This window comes from Schistocerca americana, chromosome 2 (genome assembly GCF_021461395.2).
Source record: "Schistocerca americana isolate TAMUIC-IGC-003095 chromosome 2, iqSchAmer2.1, whole genome shotgun sequence".
In the NCBI taxonomy this organism is placed as follows: Eukaryota; Metazoa; Arthropoda; class Insecta; order Orthoptera; family Acrididae; genus Schistocerca; species Schistocerca americana.
The window spans coordinates 626653946-626677246 of record NC_060120.1 but is presented as its reverse complement, the minus strand read 5'-3'; the positions used below and the strand labels follow the sequence as shown (position 1 = coordinate 626677246).

The 23301-nt window shown below is 38.9% G+C and overlaps 1 protein-coding gene across 3 annotated transcripts in view; it reads right to left on the bottom strand.

The window, feature by feature from the left end:
* LOC124596478 (nucleoprotein TPR) overlaps positions 1-23301 on the bottom strand; it is a 278178-nt gene that overhangs the window by 61702 nt on the left and 193175 nt on the right. For 2 of the 3 annotated variants that reach the window (XM_047135620.1, XM_047135621.1), the window contains exons 28-32: positions 16151-16327; positions 9616-9708; positions 9379-9469; positions 1839-2219; positions 908-1021 (exon numbers count right to left, since the gene is read on the bottom strand). In XM_047135620.1, the coding sequence (XP_046991576.1) occupies positions 908-1021; positions 1839-2219; positions 9379-9469; positions 9616-9708; positions 16151-16327 (856 nt within the window). The remainder of the gene's footprint in view (positions 1-907; positions 1022-1838; positions 2220-9378; positions 9470-9615; positions 9709-16150; positions 16328-23301) is intronic. The other variant, XM_047135622.1, reaches the window with a different exon arrangement.

The window sequence follows — 23301 nt, the reverse complement described above, 5'->3', positions numbered from 1 at the left end:
ATTTAGGATCTACTTTGTATATTTCCAATATTTGTAGTAACCATGAGTGGGGTACACTATCAAAAGCTTTTTGGTCATCAATGTATGCATAGTGTAGCGACCTTTGTTCAGTTTTAGCTTGATATGTCACCTCTGCATCTATTATCAGTTGCTCTTTACATCTTCGTGCTCCTTTGCAACAGCCTTTTTGTTCTTCATCTATAATTTTGTTCTGTGTTGTATGTGTCATTAATTTCTGTGTAATGACTGAAGTTAATATTTTGTATATTGTTGGTAGGCATGTTATGGGGCGATATTTAGCTGGGTTTGCTGTGTCTGCTTGATCTTTAGGTTTCAGATAAGTTATTCCATGTGTAAGTGTATCAGGGAATGCTATTTTCTGTAATTAATGAGATTAATATTCTCCCCTCTCTGAAATCGGTATCTAAGTTTTAATCATGTCTGTGAAGGAGTTTTTCTGTTCTAAACAATGCATTTGTGCAGGTCACACACACTCTGCTACTCTCATAGCCACTTTGTTTCTTTAGTGCACTGAATTTTGTTCTAAGTAGTAGCATGTTTAGAAGATTCCAAGTCAGCTCACATAATGAGTTATTAATCCTGGGGAGGGTTAGAGGGGGGGGGGGGGGCAGGAAAAAGTGTCTGAGGGGGGTGGGGAGGGACATTTCCACTGCAGTATATCTACATTAATGACACTCATTGCAGGAAAGTACCGTATTCTTTTTAAATGCAGTAACAACTTCACTAACTTGCCAGGAACCATACCCCTAACTACCTTGGGGACGTTCAGCATTACTTTTGTTTATGTTCTTAGACTACAATGGTACACTGATGTCATAAGTATGACAAGTCACTTCATATGCACAACAAAAACAAATACGAAGCTGACAAATAAAAAGCAACCAACCTTGTGGAGACACCTGGAGTGGGGTCGTAGGAACGCTGCGACCAGTGCCTTCATCAAGTTGGGTCATGTCCATCCGGGTTTCATCTATGCCCTCTGAAGCCACCTGCCCAGTTGCTGAAGACAGAGAAAGCTAAAGCTGCACAACACACATTCATCTTGACAACTCAGTGTGTCTAATATGTACAAACTACATTTTTATGGTCCGTGGATTATTACTACAAATTTTGAGGTTCCCTTAAAGAATAGAATTCATACCTCTACCAGTCAGAGGCAAAAGCAAACACATTTACTCAACCCTTTACAACAAAATATTTATATGGCTTCAGTCCAACAAGAAGGTTCCAAAACTATGAAATGTTCAGTAGTACTCACCTACAACACTTACTCAATGATACAATTAGATATATGACGAAACACGCAGAACAACAATTTACACTTCTATCAGTACACAGCTACATGTGTTTATCTACATTGCAGTTCAGCCAAGTTTGGAGATTCTCTACACTCTAATGGACTCCGAAATCCTTAGGCACATAGTTGAAACACAAATAAATGGAGAATTACTTGAGCAGGAAGACTGTCTTAGGATGCCACTAATGAATCAATATATGAAACATCAAAAATGGAAGTTCTTGTAAGTGGAGTATTAAATAATCATTTATTTATACATCTGCCTGTCACATGGCAAAAGATTTTTGGATTAGGTTTTCAGTTAAACAATGGCAGTATTTTCCTGTTTCAAGAACCAAGCCATCAAACTTTACTCTCTTGGAGCATGGCAGCGATACTTGTATTAGCAAATAAAAAAATAGAAAAACTAATAACACAACTATTTACTTAAAACTCAGGGACAAATAAAATATTCTTAGCTTTATTTATTTTCTATTGTTATGAGTAAAGCTATCCTTTGAGTTAAAGTCAAAATACATACGCATACTCGGACGTGAAGCACTTGTAGAAGGAGGATGAGTTTCTGAGAATGTGAACCGTTGCTGCTGTGGCACTTGGGGAGAACTAACAGCTTCACTGAAACCATCAGACCGCCGAGGTACAAAGAGTGTGGGTGTTGATGGGACAATGCTATCATCTCCCACTTCCTCAAACCCAAGCAGTGGCAGCTGACCCCGAGGGAGAGGTGGCACCCCAGGTCGGCCTCCACCAGCACCACTGCTACTACCTGAGCTCGTAGCTTCAGCAGGCTGCCTCATGTCTGAGTCAGCACCAGCACCAGAAGTGTCATTACTATCTGCTGCTGCCACACCACCTCTACTGTCACTGCTGCCTGATTGGTTCGGAACTTCACTACCATCCTCTGCAGCACCAAACACACACTGTTACACTTTTGCAATGAATAAAAAATTGCACTAAATATTTGAATACAAAATCATACATAATAATTAAAAGTTTAATGAAAATTAGCTTCAATAAGCAACTTGTACATAGACAAAATAATGTGACATCCATTAATGTTAAGAATTTATAATGGTGTGCAAACAAGAAGCTTAGTGCATGATGTGTTCTGCACAGAGAGGGATGGACAATACTTTGCAGCACCAGCAGTGTGCGCTCTGTGTCTGTCCCGCACTCCAGCCATTACATTCCTCGCGAATCGCCAATGTGGGGAAAGAACCTCAATGGGCCACTATCTGTGCTTCCGACTTTCTCTACAAAAATGTACAGGAAACTATTGCTGTCATTGGTTAAATTTGTTAATTAACACTTGCCTTTTTGCTTCATGCCACCCATAATGACCACTACACTTCCTCATCACATCTAAAATAATACGAAAATCAACATTAAATATTCTGCACACGCCCCTAAGAGCACACTGCAAACACAGCAAAATGACACTGCTAGGTGGAGCATCATATGGTAATGTGCTCCTTGCTGTTGTATATCGCCCCACCACCTAATGTCTTATGTGCACACCACTTTAGTAATTGAAGATATGAGGTCTTAAGGACCATGATATTAGTAATTACATTAATGGACGACTGTTTGGGTCACTTAATATTTTTTATTAAGTTAACCTGTTTCAACCTTTGTTGCAGCTCATCTTCAGATACACAAATCTAATTACTGTGAAGTGTACCTTATCACCAGAGCAAAGATTCAGTTTATTTCAGTCGTCACTCTGCTGGCAAGCTGAGCTTCAGAGCAATTAGATGTATGGATCCAACAATGACCTTTAACGAAGTTCAGAAGCAGTTATTCTCTTAAAACATACCAAGTGACTCAGACCATGCCTTTCTTCATGTTAAGCACTTAAAGTGAACTGAAAATGCTTCATCTTTGAAGTACATATTTTTGTTTCTGAGTGCAACTATGGGTAACGAAAGTAAATACAGAAACTGTTAAAATTTTACTTATAATGATCTCGCATGAGGAAATTTTGAGTGTGATATCATTACAACTGAATACAAGCTCCACATGGACAAAAATGGGAAACCATACTGATACTGGTCTTTTTTTACAGAACAATTACACAGCATCTGCCCAAAGTGATACAGTGAAATCACAAAAAAAGTCTACATCAAAATGTTTGCCTGCAGATTCTAGCTGCCCTGCTTCACTAATTCAGTGCCTTAACACCTTGAAGATGGGCCACTTAGAGAAAAATTGGGCAAAGAAGACCACCCATTTATGCCATCATTTAAAGTGTTACTGGCACATTGTAAGTGATATAACTTCGTGAATGATACATACTAAAAAGTTGATCAGATGCGAGTAGGACTCGCTCACTGAGGGTTCCGTACCAGTTTATGTATACAGACAGTTCATTCACTACGAGAATCTAGAATCCCCTGACACTGATCTGTTAAGGTACCATCCCTGGGAATTCCAAGATTTTCCAGAATGTTTTAATTTTAGAACAGACAGACAGACGGATAACAAATGACAATTTTTTGTGTGTGATATAATTAAAAATTAACAGTTTTCAGATATCTTCCTTTACTTGTATTGTGGAGCCTTGCTTCTTGCCATATTTCATTCTAGATCAACGGGAAGTACCCAATCAGTGTTCATAAGTGACTTTGCATGCATAAAAATATGTAACATAAATGGCTGTATCTTTTTTGGTTGCACTGAGTTAGAAATTTATGCTATTTACACTGCAGAGGAACCATACATGTTACTATGTGATTCTGGTCCAAGCTGGGTGGAGCCAGCAGTCAGGTGTGCGAGAGGTGTGCTCACTTGCTTGAATGAATGGCGTATGTTTCTCTTTTTCTGACAAAGGCTGTCACTGAAAGCTTATGTGTAAGTGCCTTATAATTGTGCCTGTCTGCAACTTAGCATGTTATCCTTATGTTAAGCACCAAATATATTTTCCAACATTGTTTATAATCCTACCTGGAGTTTTCAATGTTTAAATTTTAAAGTAATGTTGACACAAATGATAATTATAAAAAAATGGGAAGAAGGAAAGGAAGGTAAAGTGTGAGGTGGGTTATTAAGCAATTTCTTCCTCTTGAATTTCCAAAATTTCTTGCTCACTCAACAAACATGATGAATTTGTGGCAGAAATACAGTAAACTGCGAACCCTAACAGATACTTTCACGATATTACATCAATTCAATCACACTGGCTCAGTCGTTCACAACAGCAGCTGTTATGTTTGTTAATGTTTCTTTTGAAATAATTCTAGAAATTGACAACAGAAGACAGCACCTGTCAAGAGACAGATGACAAGATGTCCTTACATTGTTTTCATACTAAATGAGTCCAATTTTTGAGCAATAGGGCTCGCGCATCAAAACTCACAGCCTGAGTTATACTCAGGCGTGTTTTTTGTTAGCAAAACTATGTGGCTCAAGCTATGCTCTGGCTTGGTCTCCATAGTGTCAACCACAGTACCACCTCACTTGGTAATAAATGGCAGAACGAAGACTTGTAGCTAGATAAACTGGAAGTGACTCAATAAAGTGTTGATACTTCTATATGGATTTATGTAATGATTCTGTTTGTAGTGCTTCTCGGATCATAATAGACTAGGGGCAGAGTCTGACTACCAATCAAAACGTACTAGATCCTGTATTCAGTCCCAGCCACCACTTGCATTCTCAATAAAGATCACCACCTATGGTGGCAGAATACTTCCAGTAACAAGAGTCACATTCATTGTTCCACTCATCTTGTTAAAAAGCGAGGAGGAGCAGATAGAAGTTTAGGCATTGTCATGCTTTCGGAGTGGGAAAACTGTCCAATAAAGTGGAAGAATCAGCAATGATTAAAGGCATGAGGATGCATAAGGCAATGGAAACCTGTATCTACAGGTCATATGATCTGTAATTGGAAAAAAATGGCATGATGATCTCTATATCAGCAAAAGATTCCAGATTAGTCCCCCATTCAGATCTCCACAAGGGACTACTAAGAGGAAAATTTATCCAGAGTGCCTTCTACATGCATTAATGGTTCTAGCTAGTACTACAAAATGTTCCTTAGATCACAGTGCTTCTCTCAACACCTTGAGTTTTTCTGTAATCATTAGCAAAGTGACTATTCAAACATCTTTTACTAGATACACTATTATCCATCTGGGTTTTGAAGTAAAGTGTGTGACACATTGAAGGTGACTATATATCGTGATTAAGCTGCTGTCCCATTTCAGTGCTACCAAATATGTGCCTTGGCTTTTCTTGAAGTACTGTTTTAGAATGAGTGTAGGTACAACCCACATGCTTGGAAGCTCCATACAGTCATTACTTGCTAAACTACAGCAGAAGAGAGAAATCTGACTGTGCTCTGATTAATTTGGGCACTGAGTAATTCTACTGTAGTAGGATGGCTAGGGATCATGCGCTATTTTGCCTAAAATTCAACCAAACACCAACGGCACATAAAGCTTCACAGTTGGCACTACTTTCAGTTTCCATTTGCCATAGGCAATGCTTGTAACAGAGTAGGTACCTCATCTTAGTGTGTAGTGAAGTCTGCAGTAGCATAAAAAACTCTCAAAGACACACATTACTGCACCGAGTTTTATAAGCTTAGAACCATGAAGATAATTTCTTTAACTAAGTATTTTTGTACATCAAGTGTTCCGTCTATGTTAGGAGAAAAAGGAGATGCTGAGAGGAACGGCTCATTTATTAGTATAATATTCAAACAATAATCAGCTACTACCAAAATACCAAGATATAAAGGTAGGTGAGATAAAAAGGTTATCACCTTACAAAAGATTTATTAAATTACAAGTTATTTGACAGATTTTCTCACTCCTTCTTCAGATATATCTAACTGGACACCAGACACTACCTAACTACATAAATAATATAAGCATGTGCATAAGCCAGTTATCAACAGTGTCACAAAAGCCAAACCACTCCTATTCCTCAGTCAGGATAAGAGAGAGAGAGAGAGAGAGAGAGAGTGTGTGTGTGTGTGTGTGTGTGTGTGTGTGTGTGTGTGTGTGTGTGTGGAGGGGAGGGGAGGGGAGGGCACATATGATCGCTGCAGTTATTTATTTATGATGCATTTGATGGACCCATTTGCTGAAACAATGGCTAAAGCTTTTGTTGCCTGTTTAATTACCCAAACTTACCGTGCCCAGAACAGCTTTCGAAAGGTGGGATCACCACAGCCTTCAAACAAATTGTGTTATGTTTATGTAGAGAATAGTGGGTTTTTTATATTAAAGAATAAGAAAAAGGAGGGAGGAGGGAGCAGATTCCATTTTACTAAATTTCCGAAAAGCATTTGACACAGTGCCCCTGCTATAGACTGATAAAGGTACAAGCATACAGAAAAGGTATCCAGATATGTGAATGCCTCTTAACACTTTTTAAGTAACAGAATGCAGTATGTTGTCCTCAACTGCAAGTATTCCTGGAGTGCCCCAGGGAAGTGTGATAGGACTGCTATTTTTTCTACATATACAAGGGTTGGAACTTAAATAGTGGCAACTAATTATTCACAACCAATACAAAAGAGTTACATGTTTGCACCTGTTACCGTCCTTCAAAGTAGTCACCACCATTCTGTAGAAACCGTTGCCAGCAATGTGGAAGTCATAGTATACCATTAGCAGAGCCTGTTCTGTTGATGGTGCGAATGGAACGGTCTACTGCCTGTCAAATCGCCAGAACAGTTCTGAACTGAATGCCATGAAGTGGTTCTTTCATCTTCAGAATCAAATCAAAGTCACAAGGACTTAAGTCCGGGGAGTATGGTGGATGGTACAGTACTTCCTAGCCCCATCAACCGAACAGAGCAGCCACAATTTGTGTTGTATGCGCCCTTGCATTGTCACGCAAAATGATGGGTGGGTAGCGCAGAAAGAGTCATTGCTTCTTTCACAAAGCCGGTTGCAGGTGATGCTCCAAAAGCGAACAGTTAACACTGTGCATTGAGGGTCTGCCGTCGAGGAAAGTAATGCGTTCGGATAATACCGTCACAGTCATACAGGAGAATCACCATAACTTTAGACCGCTCCCTTCACACAATCAACAGAACAAGCTCTGCTAACAATACACTACGCCTTCCACATCGCTGTCAACGGGTTCTACACAACGCTGGTGACTACTTTGAAGGACAGTAACAGATGCAAGCACGTAACTTTTTTGTATCGGTAGTGAATAAACAGTTGCCACTATTTAGGTTCCAACCCTTGTATAAATGATATGGTCGACAGGGTGAGCAGCAATCTGGAACTGTTTGCTGATGATGCTGTGGTCGCACGAAAGTGTAGTCGTTGAGTGACTGTAGGATGATAAAAGGTGACTTACACAAAATTTCTAGTTGGTGTGATGAATGGCAAGCAGTCTGCTCTAAAGGTAGAAAAATGTAAGTTAATGCCAATCAGTTATTGTTGTTGTTGTTGTTGTTGTTGTTGTGGTCTTCAGTCCTGAGACTGGTTTGATGCAGCTCTCCATGCTATTCTATCCTGTGCAAGCTTTTTCATCTCCCAGTACCTACTGCAACCTACATCCTTCTGAATCTGCTTAGTGTATTCATCTCTTGGTCTCCCTCTACGATTTTTACCCTCCACGCTGCCCTCCAATACTAAATTGGTGATCCCTTGATGCCTCAGAACATGTCCTACCAACCGATCCCTTCTTCTGGTCAAGTTGTGCCACAAACTTCTCTTCTCCCCAATTCTATTCAATACTTCCTGATTAGTTATGTGATCTACCCATCTAATCTTCAGCATTCTTCAATAGCACCACATTTCGAAAGCTTCTATTCTCTTCTTGTCCAAACTATTTATCGTCCATGTTTCACTTCCATACATGGCTACACTCCATACGAATACTTTCAGAAATGACTTCCTGACACTTAAATCAATACTGGATGTTAACAAATTTCTCTTCTTCAGAAACGCTTTCCTTGCCACTGCCAGCCTACATTTTATATCCTCTCTACTTCGACCATCATCAGTTATTTTGCTCCCCAAATAGCAAAACTCCTTCACTACTTTAAGTGCCTCATTTCCTAATCTAATTCCCTCAGCATCACCCGACTTAATTAGACTACATTCCATTATCCTTGTTTTGCTTTTGTTGATGTTCATCTTATATCCTCCTTTCAAGACACTGTCCATTCCATTCAACTGCTCTTCCAAGTCCTTTGCTGTCTCTGACAGAATTACAATGTCATCGGCGAACCTCAAAGTTTTTATTTCTTCTCCATGAATTTTAATACCTACTCCGAATTTTTCTTTTGTTTCCTTTACTGCTTGGTCAATATACAGATTGAACAACATCGGGGAGAGTCTACAACCCTGTCTTACTCCCTTCCCAACCACTGCTTCCCTTTCATGTCCCTCGGCTCTCATAACAGCCGATCAGTAGGAAAAACAATCCTGTAATATTTGAATACAGCATTAATAGTCTGCTACTTCACACCGCCGTATCAATTAAATATCTAGGCATAACGCTGCAAAAAGATATAAAGTGCAATGAGCATGCAAGGACTGTAGTAGGTAACGCGAATAGTCAACTTCGGTTTATTCGCAGATTTTTAGGAAAGTGTAGTTCACCTCTAAGGGAGACTGCACAGTAACCCATACACTTGCGTTTGGGATGCGCACCTAGTAAGATCAAAGAAAGACATTGACACAATTAAGAGGTGCCACATTTGTTTCCGGTAGATTGAAACAACATCATGGAGATGCTTTGAAAACTTAAATGGGAATCCCTGGAGGGAAGGGGACATTCTTTTCATTGAGCACTAATAAGAAAACTTAGAGAAATGGCACTTGAAGTTGACTGTAGAAAGATTCTACTCCCACCTCCGTACATTTTGAGGAAGAACCACAAAGATAAGAGAAATTAGAGCTCGTACACAGGCATTTGGAAGGCTGTTTTTTCCTCACTCTGTATTGAAGTGGAACAGAAAAGAAAATGATTAGTAGGGGAACAGGGTGCCCTCTGCACCCACCACACGGTGACTTGCAGAGTATGTATGTAGATGCAGATGTAGATTTATGTTACATAGTGTATTCAAGTCATGAAATGGAACATACCCATAACATCTACTTCATTGTTATCCTCGTCCTGTTGATTCTCAGCATCTATATCAGGACCTTCGTTACCATCATCATAGCCAGACAGCTCCTGCAAACAAGAAAAATTAAAAACTATATTTGTAGCTTTGTTAGTCTCACTTACCTTTAATGATATTGAAATAACAAATTAATAAAAAGATGCATGATCACGAGCTATCAGACAAATAGTGTGTTGAGCACCTTTCATATTCTTACCGGATCATCTCTTTCATAGCCCTCCATAATGAAGCCGACACCATTGTCAGCTTCCTCATCAAATTCAGGACCATCATCTGGTTCCTCTATTTCCTGCATAAAAACAGACCCTATAAGATTTATGCAAACAGTATGTTGGTTTTTCACTATGTCATAGATGTATTTATGTTCCCAGTTTATCCACCCTTTTTTAATATAACAACAAAGTTGAGTTGACTCAATAGGCTGCTCAATTCTAATACCGATGTTATAAAGTCAAATAAAATGTGTTTCAAGCTGTTTTCACTTGAGAGTATATTTTCTCAAACTGCTTGAGAGAGCGTACTTAGACCTACAAACAATCAGCAAATTCAAAGCTAGACAAGTCTCTGAACTGTTGCATGTTTATGTGCCACACATCCATCACCTGTGAGTGAGTAGCTGTCTTTGATAATATTGTTTGATTTCAGTTGATATTTTAGCACACATTTAGTTAGATGTGTGGTAGAAGCATGTTAGTGAAACTAAAATTACATTTACAGTCAAATGGGATGAGTTGTATGACTTACCATAGGAAGAAATTGGTCTTTCATTTTGATCTAATTTCTCATCTGTGTTAGTATTACTAATTTCCTAATTTGATGCAGTGTGATGGAGAAAAAAATTTTAATGCCTTAGTTAAGTAAACCCTGTTATGGTTGTAACACAAAAAATTATAATTATATAACTGAATTTACATTATACAAGTCAACATAGGTTAATTACTGTAAGAATATTAAATGACATTTATTGTACTGTGTTCTGTGGTTAACAGGGTTCCAGTCAGTTCTAATATATGACAATGAGACAAACTGTGCAACAATGATAAGCAAAAATAGAATTTCCCAATTGAAAGAAATCTGTTGGTAATAATGAAATGTAGATGTAGAATGAATGCTGTGTATGATGAAAGAAAGGAACTGCTGATTTCTTGACAACCATTAAGAGTGTGCTATACAATTATATAGCCATACAGACTGACAGAAAATGGCTGAGCAAAATTCTTCCCTTGATAACTCATGAAAACAATGGTCACTTTATATATAAACTGGAAAAGAAGTACATTTTAGCAAATAAAGATATTTTTAATTTTATTTTCTTCATTAATAGCCTTTCAAAGTAGAAAAACAGTATATTAATGACAGCCATTTCTTGTGCTTAATGCATATCTTGACTCTTCTCAAACCTTTGAAAGGTCTTGACATGTCAGGGGTTACAGAATACGATATACAAATGATTAAATGAAATTGATATCAAAAGCAGACATGCAAGGATAACAAATGTGGAAGCTAAATTCATGCAAACTGCACAGTGAACAGTAGCTGCCAGTGGCAATGTGAGTGGAATTAGTGGCAGGGTGTGGATCTGAAGGGATTACAACACTGGACTGTGTGTTAGCAACTTGAAGTGCTGAAAGACGAGGGGGATTACAAGTAGCTATGGGAAGATAGTTCACTCTTCTAAAACCGCAGCACACCTGCAATACTTTTTGAGCGAGATAAGTCACTAGACACAATGACACAAACATTTAACTAAATGTGACAGTCATCTGAATGACACTTAATTACAATTATACAAATCTCTTAAATGAAACATTTTTTACTGGTTTATTTAATGAGATCATGATAGATATTACATGAGAAGAAGGTATATTAGAGCAGCATCCTTTTTACACTGAGGCCAGTGTGAATGGGACACTATCACCAACAGAACAAGGATCAATAATTAACTTTAATGCATCCTTTTTGAAGGAACTATATCACATAAACCTATTCTTCATGACACCTGGAACTGGTATGGCATCAGAGAAGGAAGATTTGTGTAGAAAAAAAGAAATCACTTTCGAGATGAATGCAGACAATGAAATTTTATGATGTTCTTAAACAAATGGATGATGTTTGTAAGAGTACAAGGTGATACAGTGGTAAATATGAACTCCATACAAATATCTTACAAAAATGCAGCTCTTTCATACAGTCACCTGTCTCTGTAACTATATTGTATTACTGCCCTGTACTGTGTCACTATATCAAACCTCTATTGTAACACTTTTACTGTTACTATTGAATATCAAAGTATCAAATATGGTTGCACAAAACAATTAAATCACATTAATACAATAATTTTTTTCTGAATTCAAGTAGAGTGCAGAGACAAGGAAAAAAATTCCTGGATTTTTCCTGGATATCCCGATTAAAAAATATGATTTTTCCCAGGCAAAAATACACTTTTTCCGTGCTAAGTGACAGTCAGTTTTCCGTAAATTTTTCCTCAGAACTGTAAAACTTATCAATCCTTTGAATGGTTAATGTTTTATACACTCGTGTAGAGCTTCCCGGAAAAAAAAAAAAAAGACAGGGGGGAGAGAAATTTTGGAAAGACTTTTAATGAAAAAAAAAAAAAAAAGGAGAGAAGTTTCGGAAAGACCTTTGATTTGCAGCAACATATACGGTGCATATTTTCGTATTATGAAAATATAAATTCGAATTACACCAAACACAATGCGTTAGTTTCTGGAGCATTGAAACCGAGATTGCGACATCCTTTTATAATCCAATCATATCTCACGCCATGTGATCTTGCCAGCCAATGACAGCAGATATTCAGAACATAGAACAGTGTTATAGTCAACCAATAGCAAGATTACTGGTTACGTAGCGCGAACACTTGAAGAAAAGTTAATGGTTTACATTAATATACACAGTATAGCTAAAAGAAATGCTAAGCTTCCACATACAATATTGGTCTCTCAGATTAACAAGCTACAACAGAAGCTAAGCCTTCACATGTAACATTGACCCTTTTTTGCGTGTGTAATACTTTAAGATACATAACACAAATGTGCCAGTAAATTTAAAATTATGACATAAATGTCTGGTCTTCTGGGCTCAAAATTCTTTTAAGTGGCTGGTCCTCAAAGTGTTCAGTTTTAAACGCTCTGTGATTTAGAAATTCATCCTACTTTCTCACACGTAACATAATTCATCTTGCGAAAAAAGAAACTTATTTTGAAAGTAACGCTTTTCGAACCACCAATCGCAATACTATCCGGAGACTGTTAGAAATAGGTCTGATTTAGCAATTGCCAGAAAATAAGCATTATTCCGCGCACGCAGCTGCAGTGGTGTAGGAAGTCCGCATGTTCCTACGTATAAAGCACTAAGAGAGCTTACATTACACCATAAAAGAAACTGGGCATCAGAGGATACTCCTAAGAGCATCGGAATTACGTAATCCATACTAAAATGCATAATTCAGCTTGAAGTGCACATTGGTTTTTTCCCCGATTCACAATGAAGCAGGTCTCATCTGATATTAGCTTTTCAGTGTGGTTTTTGGGACATAAATTTTCTTGGAGTACCAGCACAGTAAGATCTCATTCTTTGTTCTTTATTATGGCATAATGCCATACATGGCAGAAGATGATAACATGCACTTTGAATTCAGCGAACAGTTGGAACTAGCCGATACTGTAGAATGAAACACTTTGTTTCAAATAAAATGATTGCCTTAATACACCCAAATTTCTTTACAAACTAGCAAAAATAACTTCACTGTTCTGCAAGGCGATTAATGCTAATAACTGCTAATAACTTAGAAATTCAATAAAATCAGAAAACTGAAACTAATAATATACTTTTGCCCTCAGAAATTATGTGAATGTATTTTAATTCATTTGATAGTTCCTGGCCACAGAAATCCGTTTTGTCGGGAGCCGTAAACGAAGAGAAGCAGCGAAATCACTTAACGCAAACACGGGTCACGTGGAGACTAACCACTTCCCCACTAAAACTCGCACAACTCTGCACATGTGCGAATCTGGCAGCTAGGGTGCGCGAGAAAATTTTTTCTCGTTTGCATCCGGCTGTTTGCTGCTACTGCCGATACAGCTAACAGCCACACTTCATGTAGCGGTAATCGGGAGAAGGTACTGCTCATACGAGAGTCAGCTGCGCATGCGCTTGAGCCTGCTGGCAACTGGTCAAATGAATCTAATGTGAACAGTTGAGAGGTCAAGCTCATAGCAAGCAGTTTATTGTTATGAAGAATTACATACCATCTCGTGCCACTGTGCATCACCTCAATACCTGGCCATGTGCACACGCCATTCCAGCTTCAGTTTTATTACAATAACACTAAGTCAGCCACAGAATCACTTCTGTATGGATCTGTTGACAGTATATCTTTGTGAAGTGTAAATGAATGCAAAGTTTCAAACAATAGGGAAAACTGCTAATTAGCTTTTGAAATTGTACCAGCTTATTTTAGTGAACTGTTCATTTGATTTTAACAACACAAAAAAATTACAACTACAAATGATAATTTTGAGAAAAAGCCGCACTATATCATGACTAGTTGTTCAAAGAATTATTGCAATTAAATTAAAAACTGATTTGATTAAAAATGTACAAATTTAGCAAATAATTTAGGCAAAAATCACATGTGAGTTTCTACAAGCAACAATTATATACACTATTCAGAAGCAACACTAAAACTGTTTTAAAATTTATCATCCGTTGTTGTTAATGTATTTATAGCTCAGAAAATAGTTAAGTAGTTTGCTTACAGTGCGCATTTCAAGATATAGCAGCGCACCTTTTTGTCAGCTGATATTTTTACAGTTTTCATAAAGGCCTAACTTTACAACAATGTCTCAAATTGCTTGCGCGCGCGCACACACACACACACACACACACACACACACACACACACACACACACCTATTTCAGAAGTGATGATCAATAATTCACACATACACACACACACACACACACACACACATTTATTTCAGAAGTGATGATCAATAATTCACACATGGAAAGTACATGCCAAAAGCAGCTAAAAAGCTCCAACAAACATGGATCCGCAAATCAACCATTGCCGAGGTATCACATTAATCCAAATTGGGAACTAACTATAGGTGGCTTGTTCATAACACACTTCTGAGAAAATGGTGGTTCGCTGTCTTGGTTGGATTGTATGTGTAGCAACGAATACCTAAGAGCATTAAAATGACAACATACCATTAATGCGAAATGGTATACTTCTATATTGCTTCTGCAACCCATCATTGAGATAAGAAAAAACAACTGAAAACTTTCTATATCTACATCTACATACCACAAGCCATTGTATGGAGCATGGTGGAAGCTACCCTGTACCACCACCAGTCATTTCCTTTGCTTCATACAATTGATTATTTGATAAAAGAAAAGTATCTAATTAATGCATCAGTGCCGAAATTCACATGATTTATTCCCTAAAAACCTTTTTGTTCTTTACAGCAAACAAAAAATGTGTAGACAGCAATTTTCATCATCTCAAGTTGAATCCTTCCACAACAATGTTTTCATGTACCAACATCAGAGTGGAAAAAATTTCCAGGATTTGTTCTAAAACTGAAGTGTATAAATTTATATGTAAACAAAATAATTTCAAAAAACAATAAAATGATTTATACTAAAAAATCATATTCTTTCACGGATTCTGTAAAGACTTAAAAGGCAACTCTCATACCTCTGTGTTTGCTAACTCAGAATGAAGGACCGAAACTTGCAGCACCTGTAAAGCTGCAAAGATATGCTCAATTTCCACATGTCAATAAGTCATTTGTAGATTTCACTGAATCACTAACAACTCTTCCCAGTTATGCTTCGTTTATTTGCATAAAGTGCTCAATATAGGTGTTATTAGCACTGATTGGAGAATTCATATAAATGGTATTCACACCCTCCAATGTGCACACGTGTCACAGTAAGATTTCACAAGATGCTGATAACACCTTGCTCACAAAAAAGCTTCGTACTGTCTTGATGCAACCCTTTGTATTGGGAGTTGTGAGAACACAAGCTATACATTTATTTTCTTATGACATTTACTTCAATTAAAGTACAGGTATGTTCATGGAACTGAAGGCTCCATGCAATATGGGAATTCAATGGCTGAGTTCATCATGTAATGGACCTTATATTATGCTTAAATACTGTCTTTAGCACTGAGCAATGAATTTACAAATTAGGAGTACACAACATCATGCCTCATTGTGAACAAATAGTTCTTATCACCAAATGTCAAACAAACTTACAAGAGTGTTTCATCATGCAACAGAATCCATTCTCAAGCAAGTATTACAACTGAGAGGAGTAATATATACGGTATGATCATGTTGGCAGTGCAACATCTTCACCAACACAATTCATTTCTCTGTACAAGGCTTACATTGTTAGGCAAATAACAGCTAAGAAATTGTTGAGTCTGTTACAGTGTTACACACAAAGACAGAGCTAGCATCCAGTAAAAAAATTTAACTATTAATCTGATATGACCAATAAACCCCGAAATAACTTACATCAGAAGAGCTTCACCAGTTATCAAAGTAGTCTCATGAAAAAGTTACACCATCAGGTCAAGTTAAATCCCATTCTCCTAATTAAGAACTGCTATTACTATTACTTGACTGAAAGTGAATAGTGTAAGAGTGTTTTTACAGCTCAATGTTTAACGACACAAAACTAACCCCTTCATCAGCCATTCCTTCTTCGTCTTCTACATCTCCCCCTGAAATTGCAGTGTCATCTTCATGGTCATGCTGTGAAGATGTGGGAACCTGGTACTCTACCTCAAGACCAGAATCAGATGTCACTTGTTGGAACATGTCCTGGGAGGCTGAGTCAACAGTTCTTGTACGTTTTGCCTGGAGAAAATTAAAGAAAAATACTATAACAAAAATGACACACCAAGAAAATTTAGAACAACAGTAAAGTCATACAAATGAGTCACTGAAAGAATAAAAAGAGGATATAAAAGATGGCAGCTAAGATAAATCACATTCTGGTAATAAATTGATATATTTGGGATTCAAATGAGAATAGAAACTGTCTTCCACATCTTTGAATATGTTCCCAAACTGACTGATTTCCAGCTTTCTCATCCAGTTCTAGTAATGACATAGGTGAAAAGGGACAAAGCATTTTAGTTAATTATTTTTTATGACAATTATGATTATTCTATGTCCAAAAAGCTTAACTATGGCAATTTCTCAGCTGTAAGGCGAGTGGTTACTTCTTCTTCTTCCTTTGTTTGCATATCACCAAAAACTTTCTAGTACCTATTTAGTAATAGATCTGAGGTAAGCCTGTGATACTCCACCACAGTTGTTGGGGTTCCTGACTAATCTTGGTTCACAATTTTATTCAAGTATTTGAACATGTCTGTCACACTACTGGTATTTTCTATTGCCTGTCAAGAGTCTTTGACTGTGTGAATCACAGCATTCTCTTAAGTAAATTAGAATACTATGGTGTCACTGGCAGGGCTGCAAAATGGTTCGAGTCTTATCTAACAGGAAAAACAGGGTGGCATTGTGAAATACCTGTGGAATAAGCAACCAATCACCATCTGATTGAAAATTATTAAACATGGTGCTCCTCAAGATTCCATCTTGGGTCTGTTGCTTTTTCTTGCGTACATTAATGACCTCTCATCTGTTACACTGCCAGATGCTAAGTTTGTTTTGTTTGCAAGAGATATAAACATTCCAATAAATAGCAAATCACATATAGATATGGCTGCTAATCAAATTTTCCCTGGCACTAATAACTGGTTCAGAGCTAATCCACTGTCATTAAACTTTGAAAAGACCCATGTATGCAGTTTAGAACCTGAAAGAGATTTCCTTCCAGCATGTGTATATCATCTGAAGACACACAGATAGAAGAGGTTGGCAGTGTCCATTTTCTGGGAATACAACTCGATACTACACCGTAAATTCAGTTGGGAAGGGCATACCACAGAATTGATGAAGGGCCTAAACGAGTCTGTGTTTCCAATGTAAGTGATATCAGATGTAGGAAATATAAACATAAAAAAGCTTGCATATTTTACTTATTTTCATTCTATTATGTTACATGGGATCACCTTCTGGGGTAACTCATCAAACTGAACAAAAGTTTTAGAGTGCAAAAGTGTGTAAATACAACAATATAGGAAAAGACAGATTGCCTCTTAGCGTAAAGAAGATCTGTTAAGTTGCAGACAAGCACAAATAAAAGACACTTGCACTAAGCTTTCGGCCACAGCCTTCATCAGCAAAAGAGAAACACACACCATTCCTGTGTGGAGTTTCCACCGTCTGATTTTGCCAAAGGGTTTTTCTTCCGTCCTAAATCCTGTGATGTTTTCCTTTGTTACTCTTCCCTGTAGCATTACTCTTCTCACTGTCCATTCTTTTGGCAGTGTAGTTTCAGCTCTCTGAGACTGCAGATGTGTGTGTAAGTTGCGCTTGCATTAATGTGTGTGTGTATGTGTGTCTACTGCTGACAAAGGCCTTAATGGCTATGATTGTGTGAATCTTTTTATTGTGCCTATTGTGGCTCAGCATTTACACTATATGGCAAGTAGCTACTTTCCTTCTCTCGTATTGTCCATTCTTTTTCTTCTTTCCTGTGTTTATTCACTGTCTTCCAAACCGCATCTGCTTCTAAGCCACACTGTATCAACAATTGTTAGCGCTCAACACAGGCTTCATCACTGCACAGATTGTTGATGCAGCATCTGTTCCCACAGTTTCTTTCCTTCAATGGTTATATTTATTCCTTAAAGGGTTTATTAACAATTCTATATTTATATAAGGCGACTAATTTCAAACCTTACAGGTTCATTTTCAAGTGTGGCCTACTGAGGCTGCAGTGGCTGATCATAGTATTAAACATCAAAGTGGCAACACATTCGTTATAAATTTTTACAGAATGAATACCACAAAATACACGTGCCTCTTACCAAGCCAAAATCAAACAGTTGACACTTTTATGTTTATTATTAGGATCAGGGACAGTCAACACAGCCTCATTAGGCCAAGCTTGAAAATGAACCTGTAAAGTTCAGAACTAGTAGTCTAATGCAACAGCTGCACCTGTCGACAAAATCATTAATAAATGTTTTAGGGAATTTAACAATGTTCCCGGTTCCCAGTCAACGAAATGATGAAAATGAAGAGCAGTATTTATTCCTATTGATCACACTTCATTCCTCATCCTGATGTATTTTAGAGTGTTATTTTCCACACCTGCTCGTGCCCCCCCCCCCCCCCCTCCCCCTCTCTTCCCGTATCACACCTCATCCATTCCTTTTCTCCCATATTTATGTACATTTTTAAGGTATTCATGCCTATTTTTTCCTGATTTCATTCGATTTCATGTGTCTTTACATATTTTTTATGCATCTTCTCTCTTATCCAGCTCCTCTGACAACCATCAACACCTATTTTGCCCATTTCTGTGTCATTCCCATTTCCTTTACAGCACTCCTGTCTCAATGGACCCTGCTCCATATTTCTGCACCAGTTCAGAAATGTATCCTTTTCCCTGGCTAAAACCAAGACCCACATCCTATTTCTCAAATGTTGCCTAAACCATGGAATTTCCTGAATGGCCTAACCACAAAAATTCCTTTCTCTAGATCCCGTCCCCTCCTTTCACAATGGCCTTCACCTTTTCATATTCTGCCGGTCCCTGGTCCTCACAAACCTGGTACTGCACAAACACATCTCCATGGCATAGGCATCCCAGAATCACGTCTGCTCCCTCTGCAAGACACTACTACTACTACTACTACTACTACTACTACTATGCAGTCCCTGCTCCATATATCACATCTCTGAAATTGAGACCCTTGCTCTCCAGCACCAGGAGGAGCAATTCCAGGTGTCACCTCCATAAGTTATCCAACCTCCTAACATCCTACTGCTGCCTCACGGCACCACTATCCAACTCTTAAGCTAACCACGGAGTTCCTCATCGTCCATTTCTCATAGCCCCTAATCCCTGCCTAACTGACCTCTAATGGAAGCACTTCTCTGCCACCAATCCCTCCCACCAAAACCAACCTAATTCCAACACTTAACCCTGCCTCTCCCAGTTCATACCACCATCCAACCGTGAGCTGCCCACCTCCCCACCTAACCACCCAGTGGTCACCTTCCAAGAATTCCATACCTCCAACTTAGCCTCACCACCCTTCCCCATGCCCCTTCCTCGGAAAACCAACCTTTCAGCAGGAGAAAGAATAGCCACACACAACCTCAATTATATATCTTGACCTAATCATCCTACCTAGAGACAAACGTTCCACCACTTTGTTATGAACTGTAGTGACTAACTGGCAGAAGGCCTCCGCCTATTATCTGATTCCTCCACCAACAAACTCTGTCAGAGTGATCCCATCCCAGAAGTCCAACACAACCTCCAGTCGCTGCTTAAAAATTCGGGTCCCTCCCAGAACCTCCCCCCGAATTCATTTCCCTCCTCACCCCTATGACACCCGACACCCTCACGTACCAACCTTCTACATGCTCCCCAAAATCCACAAACCCAACAATGCTGGATGCCCCATTGTGGCTGATCATTGTGCCCCCATTGAAAGAATTCCAGTCCTCATTGACCAACACCTCCAACCAATTGTCCATAATCTAGCCTCCCACACCAAAGATACCAATCAATTCCTTCACTGACTCTCCATCATCCCACCGCTTTGCTTCCTAGATCCCTACTCGTCACTTTTGGCACCACCTTCCTATACACCAACATCTATCATGCCCATGGTCTTACCGTTATTGAACATTGTCTTTCCCAATGTTCTTCAGACTCCAAACCCACAACCTCATTCCCCATATCCCCCCTTATTAACTTTATCCTAACCAATGAATACTTCTCCTTTTACAGGAAAGTTTAGGAACAAATCCACAGCACAGCCGTATGCACCCACATGGCCCCCTCCTATGCCAACCGGTTTGTAGGCCATCTGGAGGAGACCTTTCTAGCCTCCCAAAATGCCAAATCCTTAGTCTTGTTCAGGTTCACTGATGATATCTTCATGATCTGGACTCAGGCCCAAGACATCTTATCTTCATTCCTTCACAACATTAACACATTCTCTCCCATCCACTGCACCTGGTCCTCCTCAACCTAGACCACCTCTCTGATGGCTCCACCCACACCTCTGTACACATTAAACCCACCAACCTCCAACAGTACCTGTATTTTGACAGCTGTTTCACAACAAAAAGTCCATTCGATATCACCTAGCCACCTGGGGACAGCATATCTGCAGTGACAAGAACTACCTTGTTCAGTAAACTGAGGGTCTCACCAAGGCCTTCACAGACAGGCACTATCCCCCAAACCTAGTCTGCAAACTGATCTCCAGTGCCATTTCCACTCTCACCTCTAATCCTCCCACCAACCCAAGAACCAGCCACAAAGGAGTGTCCCCTTCATCACCCAGTACCACCTAGGACTGGAAAAACTGAACCACATACTTCACCAGGGCTTTGATTACCTATCATCATGAACTGAAATGACGGACATCCTACTTGAGATCTTTCCCACCATTCCTAAAGTGGTGTTCCATTGCCCACCCAACCTCCCCAACATCCTAGTCCATCCCTATTCCACTCCCAATCCACAATGATCACATCCCTGTGATGCAAGATCTGCCCAATCCACCCACCCAGCAATTCTTACTCCAGTCCTGTTATGGGTTTATCCCTCCTCATCAGGGATCTGGCCACCTGTTAAAGCAGCCATGTCATTTACCAGCTCTGCTTTTTACATTGGTATGACTACCAACCAGCTGTACACCAGAATGAATGGCCACTGCCAAACTGTGGCCATGAGCAAAGTAGACCACCCTGTGGAACAACATGGAGATGAGCATAACAAGCTTGATTTCAATGGCTGCTTCACTACCCAAACCAAACAGATCCTTCCCTCCACCACCAGCTTTTCTGAACTGCACAGATGGGAGTTGTACAATACATTCTACACTCTCGTAATTATCCAGGCCTCTATCTGTGGTAACAAACTGTCCCCACGCCCTTCCACCCAATAGTTCCCACTGCCTAAATCCTATCATCTCCTCCCCATTCTCATCTCCCACCCTCCTGGTTTGCCGCCCTCTGCCAATTCACCTGCCCGTCTTTCCCAGAGGGGAATTTGGAAAGATCTCTGATCTGCAGCAACATTTATGCTGCATATTTTCATATAATGATGCAGGGCATATTTTTGTATTCGTAATACGAAAGTATGGATTCATAACAGCACATTAGTTTCTGAAGCATTGAAATTGAGACTGAAATGTGCTTTTGTAAGCCAGTCATAGCTCATGACATGTGATCCCACCTGCCAATGACAGCAGATATTCAGAGCACAGGACACGTGACGTAGTCAGCCAATAGCAACATCACTGTTAAGTAGTGAGAACACAAACAGGAAAAGTTAATGGTTTAAATTAATGCATGTAGTGTAGCTACACAAAAAGTTAAGCTCTCACATAAGATATTGGTCTTGAAGATTAATAAGCTACAAGAAAAGCTAAGCTTTTATATGTAATATTGGTCGTTTTTTGCGTGTTACACTTTAAGAAAAATCACACAAATGTGCCACTAAAATTTTAAATAATGACATTTATGTCTGGTTTTCTGGGCTCAAAATTCTTCTAAGTGCAAGTCCTCAATGTGTTAAGTTTTAAATGAGAGTCAAATGCCCCATGATTTAAGAAATTCATTGCACATTCGCACACATTGCATAATTCATCTTATGTAAAAGGAAATTTACTTTGAAACTAACGCTTTTCAAAGCACAAAAGAACCATCTGCCATATTTCCCCGCAACCTGTTGGAAATGGCTTCATTTCAGCTGTTGCCACAGGGCGCCAGAAAACATGCATTACTGCGCGTGGGCAGTTACGATGATGTGGGAAGCCCATATGTTTGTACATATATAGTATTAAGAGATCTTACATGATGTCATAAAAGAAACAGGATACTCCAAGAGCATCGGAATTTCGTAAACCATACTAGAATTTGGCTTAAAGTGCAAGTGCATATGTGCAGATTCACAATGAAGTAGGCCCCATCCTGATATAAAGCTTTTCAGTGCTGTTTCGGAATGCAAATTTTCTTGGAGTACCAGTACTGTATTATATCATGTTTGGTTCTTTTTTATGGCATAATGTCATATGTGCCATAAGATGAATATGTGCAACTGAAATTCAGTGAACAATTGAAACTAGCCAATACCGCAGAATTTAACACTTTATTTCTAATAAATTGACTGCCTCGGAGGAAAGATTAATGAAAGTGACATTTATTTAGCAAACTGACAAAAATAGCTTCACTTCTCTGTAAGATGACTGACTGTCAGAAACATGGTAATAAAACAAAATCAAAAAACACACTAATAACATATGTTAGCCTTCTGTAATTATGTGAATCTATTTTAATTAACTTGATTGCACTCAATCATAGAAATCCGCTTTGCTTTCATTTCATGCGAGAAGTGTAAATGAAGAGGAGACAGCAAAATCACTAAATGTAAACATGGCTTACTTGGAGACTAACCCCCTACCCACTACATCCCAGACCTCTATGCACATGCACAAAGCTGGTAGCTTGGGTATGCCAGGAAAATTTTCCGGGTAGCGTCTGGCTGCTTGTTGCTACTGCTGATACAACTAACAGCCATACTTCAAGTAGCCAGAAGCGAGAGAAAGTACTGCCCATATGCAACTCAACTGCGTATGGGCGTGAACCTGTGGGCAACTGCTCAAACGAACTTATTGTAAACAGTTGTGACATCACACTCAATGGCCGCAGTTTCTTGTTTTCCATAG